Below are 12029 nucleotides of genomic sequence, written 5' to 3'. Positions count from 1 at the left end.
TTAACTTGACCTTTCTTAGAAACACTTTTTATTAGGAACTAAAATTGACATTAGATTTTTGTTGCCAGTAAGTTCATTTTCCGTACATTAGCTGTGTTTGTTTCACTGAAGTCGTGGTGAGATGAAACTAGCTAAACTAATTATTGTATCGTCCCCGCCACTCATTCGTCCAGTCAGTGCCTATGTTGAGACTTTACTCATTGATGAGATCAACGTGACAGTAGTGAAACTGTTTTCATGACCTTCAGCTGGTGCATGTTGCTAAAGTGACCCCTCAGTAGTGTCTTTGTTTTCTTTTTGGGCCTCAAACAAAGTAGCATTGTGTAACAGCGGAAAACCAGATAACCCTTCTGTCCTCCAGTAAGAGACAAAGTCGCCCGTCTCAATGACCCCTATTACAAACTCAGATGTCCTTGTGATGTTTGAGTTAAAAACGTTGGGCTTTTTATGAAAGAAAACAGTATAACCATATATTTCCTATATCTATATAGGTCTTAAAGCTACAGTTAATGAGTGGTTGTGTTAAAGGAGAAGCAGTTTTTCTTTTTGCTTATCTTAAAATGTGTACCTGGGAGGTTTGAGTTATACTTGGCCTCCCTTAAAGTCTGGTTCCTGCAACTTTTGGAGCAATACTTAAGTGTTAAATGCCATCATCCCAGTTTTTTATTACCAAACTTTTCATTTCATGTCAATCATGTTTCTCAAACCTGCTGCACAGATGTGATTTCTTTGAAGTTGGTCAGCCTTCAACAAGCTGCAGGCCGTCCCTCTTTGAGCTCGATGCACTAACCTCTCAAACCCCTTTACACCTGTAAATGTGTACTTCCAATGCATCTCCTCTTTTTTTTTTAATTCTTATTTGTCTTAATGTTCTGAAATCTCAACTATCCTGTCTATGCAAAGCAATGCTTCAAAGAAGGGGTTTGAAACCAAAGGTAAAATATCTGTGGCAGCTTGCGTCCGACACAATCGTTGAACTGAAAAGTTAAAAAAAACAGTGCTTCTGCTGCAAAAATCTGTCATATGCAAAGTATTTTAGACTTCCTTCCAAGATACAGTTTGCAATGTATTATAGCACTGTAATAATCTCAAATGTAAATACCTATAAATAAAACTGTTACACATAACAGCTGTAGATGTGTGGTTTGTTTTCAATATTAAATGTCTTAATAAAGATTGTATTTACTACATTTCTTTTTTTATAACCTGAAAGTTTTAGAAAGTGTTGTTGGGCCCATTTAAATCTGACCTATTCTGTTTTGTTACTGCAACAATCTGCCCAAGAAGCCCTGCTGGTAATTCATTGGTCACTGCTTGTAAAACAGGGAGATTGCACTAATATTTGATAAAAACATGATTGGTTATTGAAGCACTTTTCAATACAGTTAGCAAAGTGCTTCACAACAGACACAAAAAGAAACGGACATATAGATTGAAAAAAACAACATCACAGAGCGAAAGCTTAAAGGTATGTCTTAAAAAAGAGAAACGTAATAAGAGACTGGCTCTGCAAGTCTGATCTCTTCGGGCATTGGTTCTTCCTAAGTCTGGGGGCTCTTGGAATGGGAATGGGATGGCAAAACACTAACAGAGGATCTCAGACTGTCTCCTGTCTCATAGGGGGATAAAAGCTAATGATATCGACTAGCCTTAAAAATGATTAAAACGTGAAAAATAAATCCTAAATTAAACAGACAGACAGTATAGGGGTGCTAGAATTGGGTTAATATGGACACATTTAATTGTAAAAGCGTTTGAGTATTCACTTGATCCTATCTATTAAGTATTCTTATCTGTGTGCTCTACTTTTTAATTACTAATTGTGTCTACCTATGCTGTCTATATTATTTATTGTTATGTTTTGTAAAGCACGTTGTAACAATTTGAAGCTATGAAATTAGTTATGAGCACAGTTATTACTAATCGGTCCACTAGGTGGCGGCAGCAGGCTTGAAGTATCACATAGTATAAACATAAAGGTAGTGTATGTATATTGTTTTACAGTCTATACAGTCAGTGTCACTGTATAAACATAAAGGTAGTGTATGTATATTGTTTTACAGTCTATACAGTCAGTGTCACTGTATAAACATAAAGGTAGTGTATGTATATTGTTTTACACTCTATACAGTCAGTGTCACTGTATAAACATAAAGGTAGTGTATGTATATTGTTTTACAGTCTATACAGTCAGTGTCTGTATAAACATAAAGGTAGTGTATGTATATTGTTTTACAGTCTATACAGTCAGTGTCTGTATAACCATTTGTCAGGTTCATGTTAGCCATACGACCGGAAAGTATACAAAAAAAACCACAAAATCAAAACAAAATGGCTTCAGTTTCAATTAAATGAAGATCCTATGCATACAAAGTAATTTATAATGATGGTAAATGTGTATATTCTGAGCTATTAGGGCAAATGATTTTGCAAACACTTATATTTTGAAAGTGCCAACCGGAAGTGTCGTCATATCCGCTAGCTGGTCGTTAGCCGCAGTGTTGTTGCTGTGGTTTTGTTAGGTCGAAGCAGAGCTACCTTAATATCCACTAGTTTGTCATGTCAAGATCAATCTGCCCCCTCACTACACAGGGCCACTAACGAATTCTTGAAAAGTCCACTTTCGGGGAGGGTCAGAGGATAGTAATCTGGGCGGAGAGCGAAAGAGGGATATGAAATGACAACGTCAACATTACAGGTAGGATGCTGTTAGCTAACGTTAGCTAACAAGCTAACAGCTGATGTTGTTATCGAGCCACTGAAGCTAACCGACCCTACGAAATGTTCTTTACATTGTCTTGAATAAATAAACGCTTAAGCTAACTTAAACTGAGATTAGTGGCTACCTGCACAATCAAAAACAATGTTTTAATGTTGTAGTAGATGTGCATTGCTAACATAAAACCTCTGTTGTGTTTATAACAGCACTGTTAGCTGGACTGTGGCTGTTTGACGTCTTTAACATAAAACACAAATATTAACCTTATTATCTAGTTACTTATTATCTAGTTACTTATTATTACTTATTATCTAGTTACTTATTATCTAGTTACTTATTACTTATTATCTAGTTACTTATTATTACTTATTATCTAGTTACTTATTATTACTTATTATCTAGTTACTTATTATTACTTATTATCTAGTTACTTATTATTACTTATTATCTAGTTACTTATTATCTAGTTACTTATTATCTAGTTTCTTATTATCTAGTTACTTATTATTACTTATTATCTAGTTACTTATTATTACTTATTATCTAGTTACTTATTATCTAGTTTCTTATTATCTAGTTACTTATTATTACTTATTTAGTTACTTATTATTACTTACTATCTAGTTACTTATTACTTATTCTCTAGTTAGTTATTATCTAGTTACTTATTATTACTTATTATCTAGTTACTTATTACTTATTATCTAGTTACTTATTACTTTTTATCTAGTTACTTATTATTACTTATTATCTAGTTACTTATAATTACTTATAATCTAGTTTCTTATTATCTAGTTACTTATTATTACTTATTATCTAGTTACTTATTATTACTTATTATCTAGTTTCTTATTATCTAGTTACTTATTATTACTTATTATCTAGTTACTTATTATTACTTATTATTACTTATTATCTAGTTACTTATTACTCACTATCTAGTTACTTGTTATTACTTATTATCTAGTTACTTATTATTATTATCTAGTTACTTATTATTACTTATTATCTAGTTACTTATTATCTAGTTACTTATTATTACTTATTATCTAGTTACTTATTATTACTTATTATCTAGTTACTTATTATCTAGTGTCTTATTATTACTTATTATCTAGTTACTTATTATCTAGTTATCTAGTTACTTATTATCTAGTTACTTATTATCTAGTTTCTTATTATCTAGTTACTTATTATCTAGTTACTTCTTATCTAGTTACTTATTATTACTTATTATCTAGTTACTTATTATTACTTATTATCTAGTTACTTATTATCTAGTTACTTATTACTTATTATCTAGTTACTTATTATTACTTATTATCTAGTTACTTATTATTACTTATTATCTAGTTACTTATTATCTAGTTACTTATTATCTAGTTTCTTATTATCTAGTTACTTATTATCTAGTTACTTATTATTACTTATATCTAGTTACTTATTATTACTTATTATCTAGTTACTTATCTAGTTACTTATTATTACTTATTATCTAGTTACTTATTATTACTTATTATCTAGTTACTTATTATCTAGTTTCTTATTATCTAGTTACTTATTATTACTTATTATCTAGTTACTTATTATTACTTATTATCTAGTTACTTATTATCTAGTTACTTATTATTACTTATTTAGTTACTTATTATTACTTACTATCTAGTTACTTATTACTTATTCTCTAGTTACTTATTATCTAGTTACTTATTATTACTTATTATCTAGTTACTTATTATTACTTATTATCTAGTTACTTATTACTTTTTATCTAGTTACTTATTATTACTTATTATATAGTTACTTATAATTACTTATATCTAGTTTCTTATTATCTAGTTACTTATTATCTAGTTACTTATTATTACTTATTATCTAGTTTCTTATTATCTAGTTACGTATTATTACTTATTATCTAGTTACTTATTATTACTTATTATCTAGTTACTTATTATTACTTATTATCTAGTTACTTATTACTCACTATCTAGTTACTTATTATTACTTATTATCTAGTTACTTATTATTATTATCTAGTTACTTATTATTACTTATTATCTAGTTACTTATTATTACTTATTATCTAGTTACTTATTATCTAGTGTCTTATTATTACTTATTATCTAGTTACTTATTATCTAGTTATCTAGTTACTTATTATCTAGTTACTTATTATCTAGTTTCTTATTATCTAGTTACTTATTATCTAGTTACATGAGTAATAACAGATTATTAATTAAATCTGAGATCCTAAATGATCATGTTGTATCAATGTAAACTGTATGTAACATAATTATTATACAGTATGTGTTAAGATGAAAACATTCAGGGGATTTAATTAAAAACTGCTAAATAACATTAATGATGATCACAGCCAACATGGCTGATATATTTATTTTATTCAAATTATCTTTTCATAAAGATATTCAAAGGATAAGAAGAGTTTGAGATTAGGTTACATTTTATACCATTATGTCATGAACCTAATAATAATAATTTATACTTTATTGATCCCACAAGGGGAAATTTGTTTTTTACACTCTGTCTAGTAAACATGCCACACAAACATAGGCTGAAATACACAGACATGCACAAACAGGATCCTATGGACATATACTAATGGAGAGGTCTCAGAGTGAGGGGGCTGCCAACAGTGGGCGCTCCTGAGCTGGTAGGGGGGTTAGGTGCCTTGCTCAAGGGCACCTCGGCAGTGCTCAGGGTTAGGAGCTACCAGGCCAATTTCTGGACTTGGTCCGTCCCGGGACTTGAGCCGGCGACCGTCCGATTCCCAACCCAAGTCCCTACAGACTGAGCTACTGCCACCCTATGGTTTAATGTTTTAACTTGCATTGATCACAGAAAATAATGCTGGTAGAAGTGACCTGCCACTAAGTTTGATTAAATAAGTTACATTTTAGTCACTTCTAACCCTTGTGCCCCCATTTTTGTGTTTTTATCCAAATTCATCTTACATCACCATCTGTCCTCTGATTCTGTTTGTTTGCATTTGTTACAGAAAGCGATTGATCTTGTGACCAAAGCAACAGAGGAAGACAAGGCAAAAAACTATGATGAGGCCTTGCGACTATACCAGCATGCTGTTGAGTATTTCCTACATGCCATCAAATGTAAGTACTGCTGCCTGAAAGGCAATTGAACTATCTTTACATCTTTCTGTTGCTGCTAACACTGATGGATATCATTGTCATTTTGAATTTGATCTCTTCTTCAGATGAGGCCCATAGCGACAAAGCGAAGGAGAGTATACGAGCAAAGTGTATGCAATATCTCGACCGAGCAGAGAAACTGAAGGACTATCTGAAAAACAAAGACAAACAGGGCAAAAAACCTGTCAAGGAGGCACAGAGCAATGACAAGTATGCTGCTTGTACTTCTCAGAACACATGTGCAAGTCTGTGAGCTTTACTTTATTTGTGTCAACCCCTCTGTGTGTTTGTTTCTCCTTTAGGAGTGATAGTGACAGCGAGGGTGAAAATCCAGAGAAGAAGAAACTGCAAGAGCAACTTATGGGTGAGTTAACTTGGATGATCGCTAGAATGGACTAGAAATGATTAGCATTTTGATGTGCCTTTGTTAAAGGTGTACAATCCCCTTAAAGATGTCTCCTTCTTAATTTAAGTCTTAATCATGCTGTGTTTGTGTGTTCAGGTGCTATTGTAATGGAGAAGCCCAATGTCAGGTGGAACGATGTGGCTGGACTGGAGGGGGCAAAAGAAGCTCTGAAGGAAGCAGTCATCCTCCCCATCAAATTTCCTCACCTCTTCACTGGTACTGTGGGATCTTTCTTTGACAGTTCTTTATAGTTTTGACGATATAAAAAATCAGAAGTTTAAAATGTACATTTTCCAGGGGGGTTAGTTCCACTGTCATTATGCCTTCGTACTCCTTGAGAAAATCTCTCCCCCTCACTGTTACACCTGCATGCACGTGTTTAAAATATTTCTGTAGAACAGGTCATTGGACTGTATTAGATGCATCATGTGACTAACACGACATCTGCTCATTGTTCTCAGGTAAGCGGACTCCATGGAGAGGCATCCTGCTGTTCGGTCCTCCAGGGACGGGGAAGTCATACCTAGCTAAGGCCGTGGCTACTGAGGCCAACAACTCTACCTTCTTCTCCGTTTCCTCTTCAGACCTCATGTCCAAGTGGCTAGGAGAGAGTGAGAAGTATGTACAGAAATATTCCATTATGTGTCGTATATGTGTTGCTTTTTTTTGTTATTAAATTATTTTTGAATCTCCCACACTTCATCCCTTTTGATAATTATCAACAGTCTGTTGAAACTTTTAAAATCTTATGTAACACAAATACAGTCTAATTTATGAACCAGCCATTTGAAATACTTTAGTATTGTCAAATAAAAACAGCTAATTGTAAATCATGATAGTGTAGAGTAATGATGCCTATAACCTCCAGTAAGTCCCTTATCCAGACTGACAGAATTCTGGCATCATGTGCACAAAAAGAGTAAATAGCTTCTGTGGAGGCTAAAGCTGCACAAATATGACAATTCACAATATACCTCTAACTGGGCTGCAAGTTCATGATGTCTTATTGCTAAGCTACATGTACTGTTTATAAATGAGCCACATGCAGTAAGAGAGTTGGTGGTGAATAGAGTGCATTAATAAGAGGTATCAGACTTTCCAGATATCACGTTAATAATTTCACTTGTCAACATTTTGACATCCTCTGTCTCTGTGTCTCACAGGCTGGTGAAGAACTTATTTGACCTGGCTCGTCAGCATAAACCTTCAATCATCTTCATCGATGAGGTGGACTCGCTGTGCGGCTCCAGGAATGAGAACGAGAGCGAGGCTGCCCGCCGCATCAAGACAGAGTTCCTGGTGCAGATGCAAGGTGAGTAATTGGTAAATGGTAAAAATGGACTTGAGCTTGTATAGTGCTTTTCTAGTCTTCTGACCACTCGAGGCGCTTTTACACCACAGGTCACACCTACACATTCACACACTGAGTCTAATGAGAGCATTCAGATGCAGAGTGATAAATATGCAGACTGTACTGTACAGGGGAAAATAGAAAGCATCAGAGTAAATATTTGAATAGAAGACGCTAAACATACCACAAGAAGTCTCCATGGAGAGTTAACTGTGGCTGCTTGGTTTTGCAGGTGTGGGAAACAACAACGATGGGATCTTGGTGTTGGGAGCCACAAACATCCCCTGGGTGTTAGACGCTGCCATCCGCAGAAGGTCAGAGGTCACTTTAGTACTCCATGGTTAAATGTGTTTGTCAAACCCCGTGTTTGTTTAAAAGGGTTTCAGTCCTGGGGATTATTCAAGAAGCTAATTTTCACTCATCCATGAGGAGGCAAGGTGATCTCTGTCAGTCAGAGGAGGAATCACTGAAGCTCTACATTATCTCTGTGTCTCAATTCATGTCCTCCCATCTTTTATTTTGAGTACATAATTAACACCGAATGTTACAGCATAATGCAGTGCATTGTAAATACTCATGGTCGACTTGTAACAGTCAAAATATTTTGACACTACCTTGGGAAATTATCTCACAAGCAAGTCAGTAGATCTGGCACACAGTGTTCTACATGCTTGTGGGCTTACAGGAGTATCGCAAATTAGACACAGCATATGAAATGAAATGATGATTCCAGTCAACTGGAACACGATCTTGGTCTCTTAGTTAAATTACAGTTATTCTCTTTATATAACGTTAGTCTTAGTGTTATTTGTCACTACAGGCACATGTGTATTTCAGTAGTCCTAACATGATGGACTACATGATGTAACAACCATCAGAGAGTTACATGTGCATCTTTATCCTGCACACGACTGTGCTTTTGAAGTTTACCATTTTATGATCTGCTTTTGAACATCTTATCCAGGTTTCAGAAACATGGTTATGCTACCTGGAGTTCTCTGATAGAAACTTCTAAATCCTGCGGGCAAACCATTTATATTTTTAAAGAGCTTGGCGATGTGCTTGTCTTCTTGTCGTGCGTCAGATTTGAGAAGCGCATCTACATCCCTCTGCCCGAGGAGCAGGCTCGGGGTCAGATGTTTCGCCTTCACCTCGGCAACACACCACACAGCCTGAGCGATGTCGATCTTCGACAGCTCGCCCACAAAACAGACGGATACTCCGGCGCTGACATCAGCATCATTGTGCGGGACGCTCTCATGCAGCCTGTCAGAAAGGTTCAGTCTGCCACGCACTTCAAGAAGGTGAAGAACCACACATCTCAACAGCAATTCTGTGGTTTTTAAATTTACAACTATCACTGAGATTTTTTTTGTGTTCTTTTTCCTAAAGGTTCGTGGGCCGTCTCGAAGCAACAGCCAGCTGATGGTGGACGACCTCCTGACTCCTTGCTCCCCTGGAGACCCTGCAGCCCTTGAGATGACCTGGATTGATGTGCCTAGTGATAAGCTACTGGAACCCATTGTCTGCATGGTGAGACACTTTCTTCCACTGCCTCCACAGTAATACTTGACATGATAATTCCACTTTAACTGGACTCAGTGTCCATAAACTTTCAACTTTTAAATGCAATCTGTGGAATACAGAAAGACGCAGTTATACGTGGTTAAGGGACAGGAGTTCTTCTTTAATGATTGTTTTGCTTATAGACATTCTGTGAATGTATATAGCAAGTTAAACTACCATTCTGGGAAGCTCTTTGAAAGATCTGAGGACCAAATAAACAACAACAACACAGTCACAGTAAATAAATAGGCACAGATTTGTCTATTGAAAATGTAGGTAATTATCCACCTTATCCACCTTATCCTCTTAGTTTTTTGCTCAGTGTACTTTTTTGTGTGGCTGATTCGATTTTATTTTATTTATTTATTTGTTTATTTTGACAGGGACAGTGTACCAGAGTTAGCTATAAGCTCATTTACATCTGTAGTCCCTGGGCAGGAGACGAAGATATAGTCTGTGTTAAGAAACAAAAAATGTAAATTGGCTTTTAGATTATCTTTTAGATTAGCCTGTTAGCTGTTGAAACCCCGGGCAGCCAGCTCATGTTAGTTTATGTGTGGTTAACACTGTATGTGTGAAATGTTCCTCTGGGTCTTACTGTGCCTCTTATGTGTATGTACGATAAAATGAATCCACAGTAAGACAAACTGTAGGTATCAGACAGGAGGTTGACAGCCGATGGATGAAAATGAAACTTAATAAGGAAATAAAAGTGACTATTTTCTCCCTCCCTACTTTGCAGTCGGACATGCTGCGCTCACTGTCCACCACCCGTCCCACAGTCAACACTGAAGATCTGCTGAAGGTCAAGAAGTTCACAGAGGACTTTGGGATGGAGGGCTGAGGGACAGAGCCCCTCCACCTTTACCTGTCAAACACAGGATCAAACTACTCTCCACAAGCTGCCCCCCATAACCCCGTTCAACTGCTGTACCATCCTGTAAGCTTTCTCTCAGCCCAGCACTTGGTTTACTTCCTCTCATGGAGTTCAAAAGGAATGACTAAAATGTGATTAAAGGGAGAGAGAAATCTTATAGTTCCTCCTTCTTATCATACAGTCAGTTGTGTTTGAATCCTTCGAGGAAGTTGACCAAATGCTACATTGGTGTGATTTGGTGTTAGGACAACAGAGCCTGTTTCCCTCAGCCGCTACAGCATATACACTACAAGAACTTTTGAATCTAACCCACATCACCGCGAGGAAACTCAAAATTTGCCCCTCTCTGAGCCGACTCCGTCTGATTGAACTGAAGGACTGTACATTTTGTTGCCGTCGTGCACTTTGTTTTTTTGATGGCCATGAAGGACAGTGACATTTGAAGAAGAAACAAAAGGAAGTAGTTCTCCTGCGTGGCATGCGAGCGTGTGAATGCATTTTAAGTGTTTTTATTAAACTTGTGTGTCATATTGTATTTGTCTTTAAGTTAAGAGCCCTGTTATTTTGTTATTTGAAGAAAAGTTCATTGATTATCTCTGCCTCAGTGTTCCCGTTAAGCTGTGTGTCTAAGCGATGTATTCATGTTCGACATGTTCAGAACAAGAGATGTGTTTGATTGAAAGCCAAAATGGCATTGCTTTAATCACAAAACATCCAGGTACATTTATCATCTGGAGCTTTTTGTCTTAAAAAAATATGATTTTGTCCACTTGTTGCAGTATTGACATATTAATATGTTTTTCTAAAGGACTTCTGACCCATGGTTACTTAAAACCTGAGGATCAAAAAGTTCAACAGCAGTTGAACCATTTAGCTTTTGATTCGATTACATGATGTTCACCATCACAGCTTTGGAGCCTGAAAAGTGCACAAAAAGAATCAACTTGAAATTGGCTGCTATTTGATTCTTTCATGTGTTTCCTTTAACATCAGGAAACAATCACATGTTTGTACCCTGATATCAGGATGGAAAAACAAACATCATTCTTGTGATTGTTGGGCCAGATTCTGGTGACAGTAATGACATCAGTAACTAGACAAGAGAAAGAAAATGTAAAGATATTTGATCAGCTGATCAAGATCATATGAAATGACAGAAAGCTCCAGGACATTTTCTAAAATAGATCGGGTGGTTACAAGATTTCTTCAACTGCCGTTTCAAATAACACAAACTTTAAACCTCTATTTAAATAAGCTATAAGTTATTTCCTACGCTACATCTCCCAGAACAAACTTTACTAAGTTTTGGGTTTTGTCCGAAGTTTCCTGATTGTGAAGTCTGTGCTCCTTTATGTGAAGCATTGAATGTTACCGTGAAAATCAATGAAGCACATCTCTTCCAATGTGAACATTTGGATTTCTTTTTGTTTCTGCACATTATTTATACAACATGTTTGATGACAGGACATGTAACTTGACTGACAATTATAGCATTTCAGTATGTTTACACTTGAAGTATTTGTTGTTGTTTTCTGATAGAGCTCCAGTGATAGTTTGTTGGTCTCGTTTTTGAGACAAATACACACGCTACCATGATGTTTCATTTATGATTTGTTCAGGGCTGGCCGTCATTCTCTAACTGGGTCACACACATGATCAGTTTGAAATCTAATTGCTATTGGACGATTTGTTGTGTAGCGACTCTTTGACCTCTCACTGTCGCCTCAGGACCGCAGCCCCGTCTGCCAGTGATGGCACTTCATGTGTTAGCTCAGAGTGCTCGTGCTGCTCAGTCTGTGTGTGTTTGTGGAGGTGCATACTGGTTTTGTGGGAGGTCAGTTATAACGGTCTCTGTAAGGGGGCTTAACCTGCCGCTGGCCCTGTAACCATGACTACTAATTTATCCAGCATAAATAAAAACTGACATTTCAAATGAAGAAGAC

General features: G+C 35.9%; 2 protein-coding genes across 2 annotated transcripts in view; one reads left to right on the top strand and one right to left on the bottom strand.

Annotated features, from left to right (window-relative positions):
* Window positions 1–12029, bottom strand: part of si:dkey-238o13.4 (uncharacterized protein LOC560780 homolog) — a 171544-nt gene that overhangs the window by 37467 nt on the left and 122048 nt on the right. The gene's annotated exons all lie outside the window — the stretch shown is intronic.
* vps4a (vacuolar protein sorting 4 homolog A) lies at window positions 2477–12028 on the top strand. The gene is made up of 12 exons (XM_061036437.1): window positions 2477–2698; window positions 5736–5847; window positions 5952–6096; window positions 6189–6250; window positions 6389–6508; window positions 6754–6910; window positions 7456–7604; window positions 7876–7957; window positions 8728–8947; window positions 9036–9176; window positions 9952–11913; window positions 11945–12028. The coding sequence occupies exons 1-11, from the start codon at window positions 2678–2680 to the stop codon at window positions 10051–10053; spliced, it is 1311 nt and encodes a 436-aa protein (XP_060892420.1). The 5' UTR covers window positions 2477–2677; the 3' UTR covers window positions 10054–11913; window positions 11945–12028.

This window comes from Labrus mixtus, chromosome 4 (assembly GCF_963584025.1).
Source record: "Labrus mixtus chromosome 4, fLabMix1.1, whole genome shotgun sequence".
In the NCBI taxonomy this organism is placed as follows: Eukaryota; Metazoa; Chordata; class Actinopteri; order Labriformes; family Labridae; genus Labrus; species Labrus mixtus.
This window is presented reverse-complemented; position numbering and strand designations above follow the sequence as displayed.